Source organism: Carcharodon carcharias, chromosome 11 (assembly GCF_017639515.1).
Source record: "Carcharodon carcharias isolate sCarCar2 chromosome 11, sCarCar2.pri, whole genome shotgun sequence".
Taxonomy (NCBI): Eukaryota; Metazoa; Chordata; class Chondrichthyes; order Lamniformes; family Lamnidae; genus Carcharodon; species Carcharodon carcharias.
The window spans coordinates 99,609,280-99,627,357 of NC_054477.1; the positions used below are offsets into that span (position 1 = coordinate 99,609,280).

Below are 18,078 nucleotides of genomic sequence, written 5' to 3' on the forward strand. Positions count from 1 at the left end.
AGGTGTTGCACCTCACACCAAGTCTTAAATGAACTAACATGGGGCAACTTAAAAGCACCCATGGTGTGCCTAATGTGCCTTAAATTTACGCTTACTGGTGCTACATGTAAGTGCTGGCACTGGCATCTGAGGCAGCCTGCTCACTCTGCTGTCCTGTTGGCCTCGATGACCTTGGCAGCCATCATCTAGCCCTGGAGTCTTTGACGGCCCTCCCTGGAAGGGACAGCCAGTTCCACAGCTGGCATTCCCCAGTCGCTGCAGCCTCATCGGATGCCATGGTCACTGCTGCCCTCATCCGGATTGCCCTAAGAGGAACCCGCAGAGACGACAGGCAGCTGCTGCGCTGATGTGAGGTCGCTTCGGACCTCTCTGATCATCGTAGATGGATGGATACTGAGCTGGGATACTTGGTGCCCAAGCCATCTCCCACATGGGCAATGACCAGCTGAGGTCAATACCGCTGTGAGGGCTTGTAGGTCTGAGCGCAACCCCAGGAGGCCCTGATTGTTCTCCTGAAGGAGCCTCTCCAACAGAATCGCCAGCCTCTCCATGGAGGAAGCATTGCGCTCTGCCATGAGGCTCATTGCATCGGTGATGCTCCATGTGGACTCCTCCAGCACGGGCACCATGCCACACATTGCCTCGTGTATCTCCGCCAGATCCTCCCGTATACCCTGCTGCACTTCCAGCATTTTCTGCCTCATGGACGACTCCAGCGGCACATCATCAGCCACCGACCAAGCAGGTGCCTGGTCCTCAGCAGTCCTCCGACTGCCAGCACCCTGGGCACCCTCTGTCTCAGCCCGCACCTCAAACAAGTGTGAAGTGCCCTCACCACTGTGCCTCCAGGACACTAGCCAAAGATCTAATTCCCATCAAGGTGCTAGTACCTGCGCTGGTGCCTGCCTGGCAGAGATGGTGTGACGATTCCTTCTGTGACCTCGGGAGCGAGAGGTAGCCCCTCTGCCTCCTCCTCCCGGACCTGCTCAGGTGATGCTGAAAGGAAGAACAAGGACATTTGATTAGTTAAAGTGGAGACAATGTCAATTTGCATGCCGGTCCCATGGATCATTATGCGCTCATTCTTCCATAATCAATGGTCAACCCATGTTGCAAACTTCAATCACTGAGCATTCAGCAGTGCCATGGCTTTTGGGACACACATGGTGATCTGAGTGCTCGGCAAACATACCTCCCCATACCACCAGTGGACCTGGGCACATGGCGCCTCTCCAGATCCATGACCTGCTGTTCAAAAGGAGTCAGATTCGCCAACTGGGCCTGGCCTCTGTCAGTCCACATCTGCTCGGTGGAATTGTGTGCAGTCTTCTCCTGAAAAGGAGAGAAGAGCATTGAATAATCCAGCCTATACCTGGATTCCCATTGCATCCCTGCCAATCCAATCAGAGTGGGACATTGCAGCTCTCTAGTTCTTCACTACCCTGCAGCTGCCGCACACCCGCACAAAGAAGCCAGGGCTGAACCCCCCTTGCCCAAATGCTGCCTCCTTCATATGTGGCACCACAAGGTGTAACTTTGTTAAGCAAGGAGGCACAAGCATGTGGAACGCAAAGGCCAGCAGATGGATTGGTGCCCCACCACCTGGAAGCTCCCCTCCCAGCATATTAGCACCCTGACTTTGACATGCTTCCCAGTTCTAGCACTATGCCTAGGGGCTGATCCTTGAGTTTCACCCCCATTCTACGCACTGGGTGTCAGTGTCACACATGCTGTGGATGCAGAACCCAACTTAGCTCAACCCTCTCAGATTGAACTAGGCATGGGCAATATCTGCTGGCTCACCCAGTGAGGGATACATGCCGTGAAGGATTCATTGTCATTACTGGGGGGTGGGGGGTGCTGTTGGGAGAAAAGGATGACAGCTGCATTAAGTCACCTCAGCCAACATGATACTCACCCTTCCCGAGCACAGGGGGTCATTGAATCTTTTTTGGCACTGGATCCACGTGCGTTGCACTACATCATGGGAGCTCACACACTCAGTCACCTTCTCCCATGCACGTTTGGTCAGGTGGAGAGGCCTCCCCCTCCCATCCCTTGGAAGCAGGACCTCCTGTCATGCTGCCACCTTCTCCAGGAGGGCAGCTAGGCACTCATCCAAGAACCGAGGGGCACACTGCCCTGCTGGCCTACCCTCCGGCCTGGCCTGCCCCACTGGCCTACCCTCCAAACTTGCATGCTGAATAGTAGCCCTCTGCTGAGCCTTTCTGCCGGCCAATGTGAGCAGCCTAGCAAAGGCTGCCAGACCTCCAGTTAAACAGGCTGACAGGTCGCCATTGGACCTGGTGGTCTGTGCATGCCCACTGCCGCCCGCCCATTCCCGCTAATCTCGGGAGTCAAGAAATACGCTGGCTGGGCCTTAATTGGCCCATGAATGTAAAATGGCACGGACCCGATCACGGGCGGTGATCTGGTCTCTGCCCGCCCATTCCCACTCCCGCTCGGCCCACCCGACATGAGGAAAATTCTCCCCAAAGAAGTACAAGTAAATCACAGTTTTAACTGGAAGGAACGCTTGTTGTCCTGGATAAAGGGAAGGAAGGAGGTAAAAGAGCAAATGTTTCAGCTCCTACAATTGCAAATTACAATACTGTGGGGAGTGGAGGGCTTATTGGAAGGTAACTGAGGATTGGACGAGGATGTCAGGGCAAAACTGTCCCTTTTGATTGGTAAAAGGGGAGGGGAAGATTTATTTTGTGGTGGCATCATACCGGAGGTGGCAAAAATGGGCATTGAATGTGGAGACAAGGTGAGGATTAGGGGAACCCTATTGTGGTTCTGGGATGGAGGAGAAGGGCTGAGAGCAGAAGCGCAGGAAATGGGACAAATGTGATCAAGGAGCCTATCAGCCATGGTGAAGTAGAATCCTCGGTTGAGGAAATAGAAAACCATATTGGAATCACTAATGTGGAAGGTGACATCACCAGAACATATGTAACAGTGATGGAAAATCTGGGGAATTGTCTCCTTACTGTAAGTGGGGTGGGAGGAAATGTAGTAAAGTAGTTGTCAGTGTCAGTTGATTTATAGGGGATATCGGTTGCTAGCCAACCTGCAGAAATGGAGATAGGGAGGACAGGGAAGGGAAGAGTTGAAATGCAACATATGAAGGCAAAGGAAGGTTGGAAATTGGAAGCAAAGTTGATTAAATTTTCCAGTTTGTGGCAAGAGCTAGGAACAGCACCAATACAATCATGTGTGGAGAGGAAGACAGAGTTAACGTTTCAAGTCCGTATGACTCTTCATCAGAATGCTGAAGCTGTCAGGTGCTCCAGCAATTTTTATTTTTGTTTCAGATTTCCAGCATCTGCAGTAATTTGCTTTTACCAATACAATCATTGTTGTACCGGAAAAAGAGGTGAAGAAAAGGATCTGAGCAAAATTAGAACAAAGAATGTTCCACATATCTCACGAAAAGGAAACATTCTCTGATTTGGGGCTGATGCCAAATGGTTTTCTCCAGGTATCTGTATGGGGTCTCAGGTTTTCGCCGTATATATTAATGACTTGGTTGAAGGAACAAAGAGCTGTATATCCAAGTCTGCAGATGGCACTAAGTTAGAAGACAGAGTAATTGTGTGAACTGGAGCGGGAAGTTACATAAGGGCATCAATAGAATAAGTCAGTGGGCAAAATTATAGCAGATGGAATTCATTGTAGGGAAGGATGAAGCACCCTGTTTGGATCTGTGAAAGGCAAAGCAGAACATTTCATTACTGGTGAGAAAATAAGAACTGTAGAAGAACAAAAAGATTTAGGTATATTTGTGCCCATGTTGTAATTTACCTCAAGGGTGTTAGAATACAAAAGTAAAGAAGAAATACAGAGCATTGATCAGATCGTATCTGGAGTATTGCACTTGGTTTTGGGCATCAAATGTCAAGAAAGAGATTTGGGCTTTGGAGGGAGTAGCACACAGATTCACCAAATTATACTGGGATTTAAAGAGCTAAGTTGTGAGAAAAGGTTAAACAAACTTTGTTCATATTCCCCTCAGTCTAGAAGGTTAAGGAATAATATAGACAAGGACTTTAAATTGATAAAGAGACTCTATAATGTAGCTACAGGGAAAACATTTCCTCTGCTAGGGGAATCCAGATGAGAGGGCATTCTTTTAAAGTTAGAGCAGGACCATTTGTGAATGAAATCAGAAAGCACTTTATTTTTTACATAAGTGAGGAACACCACAAAGTTTAGTGTAAAAACTTCTCCAGACCATCGACAGACGAAACAGTGCAACTCAGAGTGGAATTTCAAGGGCAGTTCTTTTATTTTGTAGGCAGCATTGTTACCACAAACTTAAAACAAAGGGAAGGATTTTTATCCCCCAATGATGGTGAACACAGGGGAAGACAGGCACAAAACTTTACACCACTAGCCAGCATGCTGGTTTACTTTTACAGTCCCACCCCCAAGGCCATTTCTCCAGAGGTAAGATCAGAAATGGTAGGGTACGGGCCTGCAAGTGGCGAATGGCCAATTAGCAATAGTTGAAGGCCAATCGGGAAATATGGCAGCAGACCACAGGGCCAGTGCCCCAGATAGGCTTCCTTGTCTGCATTGCCTCAGCTGCGGCCATTGGCCTCTCTGTGGAGGGACCCCACAATAACCAGCCGTTGAGGGGATTTGTTAATATAAATGGTAAACAAAGTGGAGAGAGGGCACCTCCTATTGGCTTTCCAGCTTTGAGAGCTCACCCAGCATCCTTAATTAAACAGCAAGCCACAGGTCATCAATTGACCAATTTGGTGAAAAGCACTGCCGGGTGACTGTTTCCCACAGAGTGGGGTCTTGGCCCACATTTGACCCTGATGTCGGGGTATGGAAGCCCGTGGGGAATATCCTGCCCAAAATGTTTGCATAGCGGACAAATATGTAACTGGGTTTACTTTATATTTTTACATTTGAATCATAGAATGGTTACAACAAAGAAGAGGTATGTTAGTACTCTAATGGTTCTCTGGGCTCTGAGCCAAGCATACATAATAAGGCTTGGCTGAGAGCCTAGACATCATTAAGTTTGTTGAAACAGCTATGCCCTAGAGAAAACATTGATTGACAGCTCAGACTCATCTCTGCTTTCAATTTCAGAGTTTATTTATGCAAGTTAAGTTGCATAGGGGTTTTGTGGATTTGGTTATTGATACCTTAAAGGGTCTGTATGATAGATACTTTTATTAACTCCTAGTGAAGTGACTTTCTTTTCAACATAGGAGAAAGTTATGAATGAATTACCTTTTTCAAAGGTTTTTTTTAACACATTCTACTGTCACTACAGGATTCATTGATCCACTACAGATGGTCTAGAACCAATGACTCAAGAAACTTGATGCCATCCAAGATAAAGCAGTCCACTTGATTGACACCCCATCCACAAAAATTCACCCTCTCCACCACTAACAACAGTGGCAGCAGTGTGTACCGTCTACAAGATGCACTGCATGAACTCAACAAGGGTCCTTAGAGAGCACCTTCCAAACCCATGATTGCTACCATCTAGAAGGACAAGGGAAGCAAACACATGGGAACACTACCACTTGGAACTTCCTCTCCAAGCTACTCACCATCCTGTCTTGGAAATATTTTGTAGTTCCTTCACAGTTATTGGATCAAAATCCTGGAACTTCCTCCCTAACAGCACTGTAGGTGCACCTACATAGCATGTACTGGAGCGGTTCAAGACAGCAGCAGACCACCACCATCTCGAAGGCAATTAGGGATGGGCAATAAATGCTAGCCCAGTCAGCGATGCCTACATCCAATGAATGATTTTTTAAAAAAAGGGCATGAAAGTGCCACGGCTTGGTATAGGTAGCATGGGTGGGAGGAAGGGCAGAGCTTTGATTGGGGGCCATGGTGGGGATTGATGGAAGGGCAGAGCTTGGCATAGGGGGCAGGAGGGACCATAGGGATTGGGTGGGAGGAATCAGGCAACATGGATGGGGCATGGGGAGTTTTTGGTGGATGAGGGAGGGGGGTGAGGGATGGAGGGCCTTTGTGTTTTTATTTTAACTCGGACAAAGTCCCATGGCACTGAGGTAGGCCTTTTAAACAGCTCGTCTCCCCAACTGGCAGCCTCCAAACTTCTCTCTAGCTGGGAGGCCTGACTCCAGCCTACCCCAGCAACGAAGACCTCGGCTTTGCAGACACTTTCTCCTCAGGTGGGCGGACCAAGCCAGGAATTTTCCCGACTCCCGCAACCTGCCTTGAGGATGAAAATCCAGGCCAATATTCCAGTTGAGGCTGAAGCAGTGTTTTATAAAAGTTCACCCATAATCTCCATGATTTTGTACTCTATCCCTCTCTTTATATGCTTTATTAACCACCTCTTAATCTGCAATTTGTATACGTATACCTCCAGGTGCCATTGTTCCTACACCCCCTTTGGAATTGTATTCTTTATTTTCCATTGCTTCTCCTTGTTCTTCCTACAAAAAAATCACTTCATATTTCTCCGCATTAAATTGCATCTGCCTCATGCCTATCCATTCCACCAGCCTGTCTATGTCTCTTGAAGTTCATCTCCATCTCACAGTTCACAATACTTCCAAGTTTTGTGTTGTCTGCAAATTTTGAAATGTTGCCGAGTACACCAAAGTCTAAAACTCAGGTTTTCGTCCCTAGGTCGAGTTCACAGAGTTGGGAGATTTCCCGGCTCAGCGAACCCGAATGACTGTCCACAAGTTGGATTTTTGATTGGGGCAGGGTGCAAGCTGAAATGGGAGTTAGTGTGGGCAACCCTGGATTAAGTACAGACGCTGCTGGGTGCGGAGAAGGGCTGAGTGCAAGGCCTCTGTCCTCTGGCTCTGTGTTTAAATTTTTTAAAAAACAAAAAAATCCCTCCAGTCCTCACACTCCCTTGGCCCCATCCATGTCAACTTATGCCAACCTATACTCCCTCCCACCCCAATAGCCCCTCATAACCCCTATTCTACCCCATAACCCCCATCCACCACCCTTTGCCCTTACCGCATCCATGTCAACTCACCTAGTATCCTTTGACACTTCCTGGACAGCGTGAGAGTTCCAATGAGTTTGTGTGTAAAAAGTGAATAATCATGTGTAATTCTAACAATCTCAACGGGTACTTTAACTCTCCCAAAGGGTGCCATACCTCCCTAAAGAATGCCTTACTTCTCCGAAAGGTGTCCCAGGACCCTATGCAAAGAGGTATCTTACATCTCCAAAGGAATACCCTAGCTATCCAAATAGTCCACCCTGTCAGACCTCCTGTTACCTGGTGTGCTCTGTGCACTCTGGGATTCACACAATTAGGGTTCAAAAATCCCACTTCAGTGGAGGCAGCTCCTGATTTAAATGTCCAGCTGCTGTGAAGATGGGAAATGCATGTTCGGGGGGAGGACTTAGAAATTTTGTCCATTTCTGGAATTTTTCCCATGAAAGAGAGGCTCTCCGTCATCTGGAAAATCTGGTCCTCAGTCATTAATATGCATTAAGAAGAACCGGAGTCCTAACGGCAACTCCTTGGGAACCCCAATGTAAAACTTCCTCCAGTCTGAAAAACAACTGTTCATCAACACTCTGTTTCCTGTCACTCAGCCAATTTCACATCCATGTCGCTACTGCCCATTTTATTCCATGAGCTTTAACTTTGCATACAGGTCTGTTGAGTGGCATTTTATCAAATGCTTTTGGGAAGTTCATGTACACCACATTAATCGCATTATCCTCATCAACCTTCTCCATTACCTCATCAAAAAACTCAGTCAAGTTAGTTAAACCCAATTTGCCCTTAACAAATTTGTGCTGGTTTTTCTTAATTCAAGTGAGTGTTAATTTTGTCCTAGATTTAATAGGATTTTTAAATTGTACCTGTCAGAATAAAACCTAATTTCACAATTGGGGAGGGTGATGCTATTAAACTTTATTATTTAAAACCAAAATTGGAAATCCTAATAATGTTGTGGTAAGCTTTGTTTAGTATACAGAATATAAAGTTCCATTTTACATTAATATAATCTCTTGCTTATTCCTCATTTGCTACCAGGCGGTCTGACTTTCAACATATGTATTATTAGCATTAAAACTGAAGTTTAAAAAGCCTAATAAGATCAACTGTTTTTGCATTACTTGTCTCCTCAGCCATTTCAGAAAGCATTGAACAATTTATGCTAGCAGAAAACCTGGTAGAAACATCTGCTGTAGATAGTGACATCCTGGCTGCTATGGAAGCAATAGGGACTGAACGATACGGTTTTCTTCAAAACAAAGTACAACGATTAGGCCTCAGTGCACTATCATTTGAAGAACAAAAGCTTCTTCAGTCATTAGACCTTCTCAATCAAAGATTGCAGTGTAAGTGAATTAATCTAAGAGCCCTTGAATTAAAGCTTTCCTATTGGTATGTAAGGAATTCTGACCCAAGTGGATTAAAGAGTTGCCTTTCAGTTAAGTTTCCAAAGTTTGCTTGAGCTTTACTTAAATATTTACAGTTTGAAATGCCATGTTGTGCTATATTATGGATGTAAATGTAGCATATTATATGCGTGATGCAAAACTTGTAAGTGGAATTTTGGGTATCATGACCTTCTGCAGGTTCAGCACATGTGCCCAGCAACCTTTGCTCTGACACCACTATTCCTGGCTGGAATAGAGATTATTATTATTAGATAATTCCCTGTCATTTACGCCTGGAGACCACATTGCTAGCTATAAGTGACTGGGATTGATTTTGCTCAATTTGTATGGAACTATTCTCTGCTCACTGCATTTTGCTGGAAAAATCATCCTGCTTTTATTGGGAGACACTACTGTCATTTTGGTTATAGGTTCTGTTTGCTGTAGTTCATAGAAACTCTTTTTAAATGAATCCTCTTTGCTGAATAAATAGACTTTGTTTGCTGCAAAGGCCTGATGTAAGTCTTGCACTGCCTGCAAATCATGGGCTCACGCAATGATGTCAACTCTGAAATAAATATTAGTTACAGATACCGTAGCAATTAGTTAGTATTATGTACACAATTAAAGTTAATGAAAGTGTTTCCTGGTCCATTGAATTTAATATCTTCATCCTCAAATCCCTCCACAAGCTTGCTTTACCATAGCTACAAGTTCATCCAGCCCAGTGTCTCCTTCTTCATTTTTTGCTCCTATGCCTCTGTACATTCACCACCCTTCCCCCACCCCCCCACCACCACCCCCACCCCCACCCCCCCACAGTTCCTTTTACCCCACACTTGGGGGAGAATTTTCTCTCCATCGGGTGGGCCAATTAAGGAGGTCAGCGCAGCAGCTGCCTGCAATCTCTGCGGGCTCCTCTCAGGGCGCTCCAGATGAGGGCAGCAGCTCCTCCGCCCCTCTGCCAGTGACCTTGGGATCCGATGAGGCTGCGGTGACTGGGGAGATGCCAGCCGTGGAACTGGCCGCTCCCTCCCATGCAGGGCCAACAGAGGCTCCACGGGCTAAAGGACACCTGCAAAGGTCATCGAGGCCAACAGGACAGCACAGTGAGCAGGCTCCCTCAGGTGCCAGTGCCAGAGAGGGGGGAGCACCTAGATGTAACACCCGGAAATGTAGACTTAAGGCACCTTAGGCACACCACGGGTTTCTCATGATGGTTTTATGTTGCCCCGCTATTAGTTGATGACAAGTTGGTGTGATGCCGAACACCTTTGCATTCAGTTTATTTTCTGCTTCATTTTGTTAATTCATTACATTTTGACATGTGAGCATGCCTCAGGGTGATTCCTTACTTCTGCAGGTGGACAGCAAGCCATGATGTTATGAGTGAGTTGTTTGTCATTGAGCTTTATTGACAAGGCACGTAGTTAGTGTTCCTGCCCAAGTAGATTTTGCTCTCAGGTATCGAGTATGGAGCCTGCAGCCCTGGCTCGTGTCAGTGGTCCATCTGTGGTGGGCTAGCTGAAGGTCCGTTCAATTAAAGCCTCCTGGGTGTCCCTGCCTCCAAGTCTACCCCCTCAGCATTTCCCCGTGTGTGCTCATCTTCAGACTCACTGCTGGATTCATCATGTGCAGCCGGAGCAACTACGCCTACATCTTTTTCCTCCACTGCGTTGTCCCTTTCCAGCACAGACTGTGGAGAGCACAGCAACCTATCAGCGACACACGATCTGGAGGGTATTGGAGTGCACCCCCTGAACAGTCCAGGCATCAGAAGTGCATCTTCAGAAGACTGATGGTTCTCTTTACCACAGCTCTTGTGGTGCCGTGGCTCCTATTGTACCACTGCTCAGCCTCTGTCCTTGGATGGCGGAGAGGTGTCATGAGCCACCTTTTGAGGGGATAGCTCTTGGCACCCAGCAGCCATCCATCGTGGGAGCTGCCTGGGTACCTTGCACAGACTTGTAGAATCAGCATCCTGTGGTCACACACTGTCCTCACGTTCAAGGAGTGGAAGCCCTTCCTGTTGATGAAGGCACCGGGCTCACCTCCTGGCGCCTCGATGGCCACGTGTGTGCAGTCTATTGCACCATGGATGTGGGGGGAAGCCAGCAATCGCTGCAAAGCCTCTGGCTCGTTCTGTCTGGCTGAGCTCGTGCCAGCGGTAGTGGATGAAAGTGAATGCACACCTGATCAGAGCGTCTGTCACCTGCTTGACACAAATGTGGACAGCTGATTTGGAGACTCTGCAAAGATCACCCACCGGCCCCTGGAACGAGCCAGAGGCATAGAAGTTGAGGGCAGCCGTGACCTTCAGTGCCACTGGCATGGGGTGCCCACCCACACAGTTGGCGCAGATCTCAGGGCCTATCACCTGCCAAATGGAGGTCACAGTCTCCTTTGAGAGACAGAGCCTCCTTCAACACTGCACCTCAGACATATTGTGGTAGCTGCTTTGCCACCTGCAAACCCTGGCAGCAGGATCGTGGCATCTTCTGCGGCTCCTTCCGCCTTGGACTTCCTGTTGGCCTTGTGTCTGCGCCTCTCCTCCTCCTCCTGGAGGCCCAATGTGGACCCCTGGCCTCCTCCCCCTTCTGGCCCTCCCTTCCTCCTCAGAGGAGGTGCCTCCAATGGAGAGCACAACTCCCATTCTGAGGCTAAAGGAAGGCTTCCTGAAACAAGCAAGGTCCCAGAATGATGTTTACTTCAGAGTACTGACCTGAAGCCTGTTACTCCTGTACAAGCAGCTGGTATGACTTTTGAAGTATTTCCACTCACACAGGCAAGTATCAGTGCCTTTAAGCATTAAATGTCTGATAAATAACACTTGTGACCCCACCCTCCCCTCTTATCCCGCCCGTGGATAAGGTTTATAAAAATGTCTCCTACCCGCCTGTCCATTGCATCCATGCGACAACCTGAAGATTGCATGGGCCCCGAAATATCGCTGTTAATTGCTGCCTCAAGGGCCTTAAGTGGACCATTAATTAATGGTGGGCGCACATCGGAGATCATCGCCCGCCCACCAAAATATTGCGATGGCACACAGTGACGTCGGGACGCTCGCCCAACGTCATCAGGCACCATTTTACGCATTGCCATGCGGGGCTCAACCCTATATGCTGACGAGAAAATTCTGGCCTTGGTGATAAGCCCTTCGATTACCTTGAATCTCTGGAAGCCTTTCCCTAAAAGTCTCCACATTCCCACCACTCTCTGCCTTTATTAACTTCCTCAAAACTCAGCTTGTCAACCAACCTTTCAATGATTAAATCTCGATCCAAATCCTTCCACTATGGCTTGGCATTCAATTCTTGATTCCCTTTTTTCCTAGTTACTTACAGCATTGCCTTCCCCATATGTGATTGACAGGGAAGTTAGCCAATAATCTCCTTCCTGCTCAGAAATAATGGTGTCACCACATGCAGCCTTATGGGGGGTTTGGTTAGCTCAGTTGGCCAAATCGCTAGTGTGTGATACAGAATTACAGCAACACTGTGGGTTTCAATCCCCATACCAGCTGTGGTAGTTCATGGAGGCTGACAGGGAAGTTAGCCAATAATCTCCATGCTGCCCAGAAATAATGGTGTCACCACATGGAGCCTTATGGGGGGTTTGGTTAGCTCAGTTGGCCAAATCGCTAGTGTGTGATACAGAATTACAGCAACACCGTGGGTTCAATCCCCATACCAGCTGTGGTAGTTCATGGAGGCCTGCCTCCTTGTCGTGTCCCACATCTGTGGAGTATTGCCCCTCAGGCACCTCTCTAATGGAAAGAGTTGCTTATGGTCCTTTGTGGACTTTATGCAGTCTCTTTATTATATTCCCAGTTAACAACCCTAAACTTAAATTAGTGTTGGCTGGGATTTCCCCTTGAGGCTCCTTATATGTAAATTAATTGGGTTATCTAAAAAGGATGAATTGCTTAATCTGGAGTGAGTTTTATAGATCTTTTAGACACATCGATCAAGTGCTCCACTTGGCAAATAGATTGAGGAACAATACTGGAAACAGGAAGAACATTAGACTGTCCTACATTCTTGATAAGGGCTATATAGAATAGATTCAGTAAAACAATTGACAGTAATGGAATTAAAAATTACGTACATTTAATGTTATTTTCAATTCATCATACTCAAACAAGAGCTGAAATGGATGCTTATTTTACCCTCCTCTTCTGAAGGCAGTGACTCTGGCTGGGGTTGTCACCTGAAAGTATAGGTTACCAAGTTATTCAACCATGAGATTTATTAAAGCTGACCCCAATCCTGTCCTCGCTCAATGTCCGACTTTGAACAGCAATTGGATGTGAGAGCCCTAAAAATCTTGCTGCTCCATTTCCAACCCAAAGCTAGTGAAGATAACTGTTCTGCTACAACTTCCATTTTGCCTGAAAATAACCTATCCAGCGTAGCACAAGATGCGGAGATGTCTTGATCTCTGAGGATTACGACTGATAATGTGGTGCATGTGTTATTGGGGAGGGTCCATGCATTCAATTTCTATGTTGTCTCTCAAGGACTTGGTGGGACACGATTGGGGGGGGGCGGGGAGTAGTGGGGGGGGTGGGGGCTGTGGTTGGTGGTGAAGGGACAGGGGAAAAATCTTCTGCTAAAGTTATGTCAGACAATCAGGAAAACACAGATGAAAATTTAACCTCATTATAGTCACAAAATAAGTTTTGATTACCAGTAAAACTTGGTATCTTCAGAAAATCCACAGTGAAATATTTTTAGGAAGTTAAAAACTGCTTTTCTTCTCCAACCTCATTTAGATATCCAAGAAACTGTTCAGACAAGTCCATCTAATGGCCTTTCACAAATTCCATCTCCTTTTGTAAGTAATGTGCATTCTCTTCTGCTGAACATCATTCCTTCCAACGCCTTTCTCTGTGCTAATTGCCCCGGTGATATTATTGTACCTAGTACGCTGAAATGACACCACCACACATATAAATATAAAAGCAAAAAACTGCGAATGCTGGAAATCCAAAACAAAAACAAAAATAAAAATACCTGGAAAAACTCAGCAGGTCTGACAGCATCTGTGGAGAGGAACACAGTTAACATTTCGAGTCCGTATGACTTGCACCACACATTTATCTGGATCTGAACAGCTGTACCAGATGTTTTCTTTGAATGTTACCCAGATATCGAGCCAAATATTAATGGGATTAGACCTGCTTTTAACTATAGTAACAACGATGAGAAGAGGAAACAGGTAATTATAAGAGAGATGGATAGCAGAGCCAATGATTATTTTAGTTTGCCAATAGTTATCTTTATTTTTTTAATGCAGTATTTTTGTTACTTAACTATTTTTAAAATTTGTATTCTAATCTCACAGTGCAGTTGTATCCATTCTATCAGTTTATATAATAAAACAAACAATGCATGATTAGTTACTTCATTTATAAGAATTATGGTATATCATAATTTTTGTCTTTGGAGAAATAAGACCAAAATCCAAGTGTCAGCAGAACTCATTTTGATCAGATCAGCCTTGCCATTTTCTCCCCTATATATTTTTTCCTCCACTCTTAAAGGCATTGTATATTTTTTCTGCTGCAATTATTTGTAGTGGTTCTTTGCTAAACATAGAAACATAGGAACAGGAGTAGGCCATTTAGCCCTTCAAACCTGTTTCGCCATTCAGCGAGATCATGACTAATCTGCAACCTAACACCAAATGTCTTTGTCCCATATCCCTTAATACCTTTGGCTAACAAGAATCTATCAATCTCAGTTTTAAAATTAACAAGTGATCTAGCACCAATTGCCATTTGTGGAAGATAGTTCCAAACTACTACGACCCTTAGTGTGAAGCAGTGTTTCCTAATTTCACTCAAGAAAGGTCTGGCTGTAATTTTTTGACTATGCCCCTAGTCCCAGATTCTGCAACCAGCACAAATACTTTCCCCCAATCTACCCTATCTGAACACCCCCCCCCCACCCACTAATATAGTACATTATCATCACATTCGTTCATGTGAATAATATAGAATGATATTATTAATTAGGCAACATTCCTGTCAATTTTTTCTTTCAGATCATACCAAACAGTGCTTCTGGCTCAAGGTCTAGGCCTGGTCAAGCCTTTTGTGGCACACAAAATCATCGCAGCCTTGTTACTGACAGACACATTCAAAGAAAATACTGAAGGAACGAGACTGGCTGATGACCATGAAGACCTACGTGAAATTTATTGTGCTAAATGGACTTTATTCTGAGGTGAAAACTTTTAAACTTATATCTAAAGTTTAAAATGGTTTTGTTTTAAAGTGCAATGTTTCTTTTAGAAAGCCTTACCTCAGTGACTAAAGTTAGTAAAGTTTACCAACTTAACTTTATTTCTCTGCATCCCCATTGAAAATATTAGTCAAATGTGCCTGAAAATCAATATGATTAATATGAAAGTAAAATATTTTCCCTGCATATAGTTCCTGGTGTGATTGGCTTTGAATGATTGAACTCAGAACAGATATCAAACACTACTTCTCTGAGTGATGTTGCTGTATCATATGCTGCTTGCCTCAAGAATGTAACTCAAATAATGAGAAATCACAGGCAGGTCAGCCTAGTTGTTTGCTGTATAAAAACTAGTTATGTGGGCTGGGGAGGAGACAGGAAATAATTTTTCCATGACTATTTAAGGACAATGCAGACTTTTGTCTTGCACACGTTTAATAATTGTTTTTTATACAGTATCATAAAGGAGGAATTGACAAGTTAGATACAATTGGTGTGGCTATTCCAAGAAATAAGTAAGCCGTGAGGATGCTGCAAACTGATTCCAACTCGCAAATCTGTCACATTCTCACTTAGGTTTGTTTTCTTGATTTATTAATTAGCTATTAGTTTACATATTCACAATCTTAATACAATAAGAACAAAATCTAATACAGTTCTAGTATGGTCCATGTACAAAGGACAAATTATGTATAGCAATATATATATTTTTTGGAAAAATATCCTTTATTCATAAAATATCTGAAAGAATATTACAAAATATTTCTAAATGGCCATCACAAAAAGCGCAATCATATTCAACTTTTACACATGGATCATGAGGTGCTTCAATACAATCAATTAATATTACAGTCATTTCAATATGGTAATTACAGTCAGACGGTGCAATGGTATTGGAATTATCGATATACATCACGTTGCACTCTGAGATGCTTCAATACAATTGTAATATATTTAATTTTCACTACATACGTTCTTTGTGAGTCGTACTGCCCGAGGGGTCTATGCAATTCTCAGCCCTTCGGTGCACTATGGCAGAAAGGTCTCAGACAGTGACCTTTCTATATATTAGCTTTGATCCAAGCAAGGTGATTTGTTCATTTAATCAATTACCTCATTCATGCCTCTAAGAAACATAATACACAAACACCCATTTCTGTCACCCTCTCACTATTCAACGACAAAAGCTTATTGCTCTGCCACTGGTGTCAAAATACATAGTGGGCCATAATATGGTATGGCAGGGAATTTAACGGCATCTACCATTTATTAGACTTGCTCTTGCATGCTTAGCTTTTTAGATTTTTGCATGGCAAGTTGCTGAAAGTGCAAGCCAATAACATCACATTGAGGGAAAAAGCAAAAGAGCTAAGAAGGAAGTGAAAATTAGAGCTGGTGAATTCAATTTCAAATCAGGTACAAAACTAGAAGGAAAGAAAATTGGATTGAGAGAGTAAAGAAACAAAAAGGTAAAGGAAAAGTAAAAATAAAAATTTACAATTTGTCCTTCTTTAAAATCACCAACAATAAAAATCGGAAGTAATGAGACTTATCACATTCTTAAAAGGGTACTTAGACTGAAATGGACAAGACCTAACTTTCCATGTTCACGTTTAGTTTGTATTTACTGCAACTTCACATCAGTCAATGCAATTGAATGGTAAGGCAGATAACGAGATGCTGGTTATGTAAAGTTAATGGCAATGCAGAAAACAGCTTCTGGATAATTGCATTTAACAGTGTATCTGCTCCTTACATATGTAATTGTGCATTAAAAAAAAACATTGAAAGTCTTTGCCTTCACTGATATTTTGATAAATTTTGGGTGGATGCAGTTGTGATCAGTGACCGTAAAAAGGGATTTTGGAACTTACAAATAACTTTTTTTTCAGCAATTTGCCTCCTACCACTTGCTTATTCAAGTTATATATAGATGCTTTGCTGCAGTGAAGTTCAGTGAACGCAAGTTTCCTTTCTGTATCTCATCAGTGTGACCAATCTTCATTTGCAAGCTTTGTAAGGAAGCTACTAAGTGTCAACAGGCAAGCTGCTTTGTGGGACCATTATAACCGAACCTTTGCTTGTTCTTACCTGACATAAAAATGTGCGCACTTCCAGCACAAATTATTGAAAGCAATGAGGATTGGAAACTGATGGTGCCTGTTTATTCAGGGGCATGAAAGCCAGTTGTAACATCATTGGGGAATGCAGAGATACTTCTCCTAAAAGGGGAATTTTTTTACACTCATTGTAGGATATTATTCTGTATTTATAATTTAGTTAAGATGCACAGAGCATCTATTTGAAACACTTTACAATGCTAATTGTTCTGTGGGAAAGCAAATAATTGTTAATCATAGTTTTGAGAGACAACAACCAGTTGTTGCTCTCTTAATATTTTGTAATGTTTTTCTCCTACAAATTGATATATAATAACGAATGACTGTTGCGTTTGGAAGTCAGATAATCCTAAATATTAACTACAAAATGGTGCAATATTTTCGGCTTCTACTTTAAACAAAGCACAAGCAAATTGCATAATGTGCAAATTGTGAATTGTTCTTTCTTTCTTTCTTCTCTCTGTGCTGGCTCGTGTGTGTGTGTGTGTGTGCATGTGTATATGTATGTGTGTGTCTTTCTATCTCAGTATAAAACTATCAAGAACTGCCATGCTTCATCTGTGGTCTCAATGGCTGTTCTTAGTAGTAGAATTGAGATAGGCACTCCCTTGTGATCAGAAACATAGATTTTCTATGAACCACAATGGAATCTTGACTAATTATCTACAAATTCAAGAGTTTTTGATTAATGGGATTGTGAACTAGAGACTGACACTCTCTGAATTTTTTTTTGGTTGGACAGGCTTATACACCTAACACGTGAATACATGAATATAGTTTGCTTTTTGTATTGACAAACTGAAGTTAAATATATCCTTTAATACGCATTGAACAAAAATGACTTGTATTTTATTATATGATGTAAATATTGTAATCCAATGTTGTACACTTTCACAGTCACTAAGATGTACAGTGGTATAGTCATAAAAATCAAATTTAAGCCTATACGCATATTGAAATATGTAAACTTGGAGTTATTTTATTGTTACCTTTTGATCCTTACCACAGGGTTGTGTGTATTGATCCTGCTAACAACATTTTTTTTGATCAAAATGGTTTTGTGTTTGTAACCTTATACTCTTGTATATTAAGCTTTATTTGCTAAATTATACAAGCTCAGTAATGAATGCTGTTGCCTGATTGTTTTATTTTTGATATTTTGTGTCATCTGAATTGTATTTCTCTTATTTTTGCAACTTTTTATCAAATTCCTTTTTGAAACTACAAACAAAATATCCACGTAACTGTAACTCATCTCCTTTGTAATAGGTGAGAGAGGTCCAGAGAAGGAAACCAGGCACTAAAGCAGTTATTTGTTGAGCTGAAAT

General features: G+C 43.6%; 1 protein-coding gene across 1 annotated transcript in view; it reads left to right on the forward strand.

The window, feature by feature from the left end:
- The window catches only part of cep126 (centrosomal protein 126), a 180,710-nt gene extending 166,119 nt beyond the window's left edge, over nt 1-14,591 (forward strand). The window contains exons 10-12 of the mRNA XM_041198710.1: nt 8,125-8,337; nt 13,157-13,218; nt 14,431-14,591. Coding sequence (XP_041054644.1) covers nt 8,125-8,337; nt 13,157-13,218; nt 14,431-14,541 — 386 coding nt within the window. The 3' untranslated portion in view covers nt 14,542-14,591. The remainder of the gene's footprint in view (nt 1-8,124; nt 8,338-13,156; nt 13,219-14,430) is intronic.
- The last annotated feature ends 3,487 nt before the right edge of the window (nt 14,592-18,078 follow it).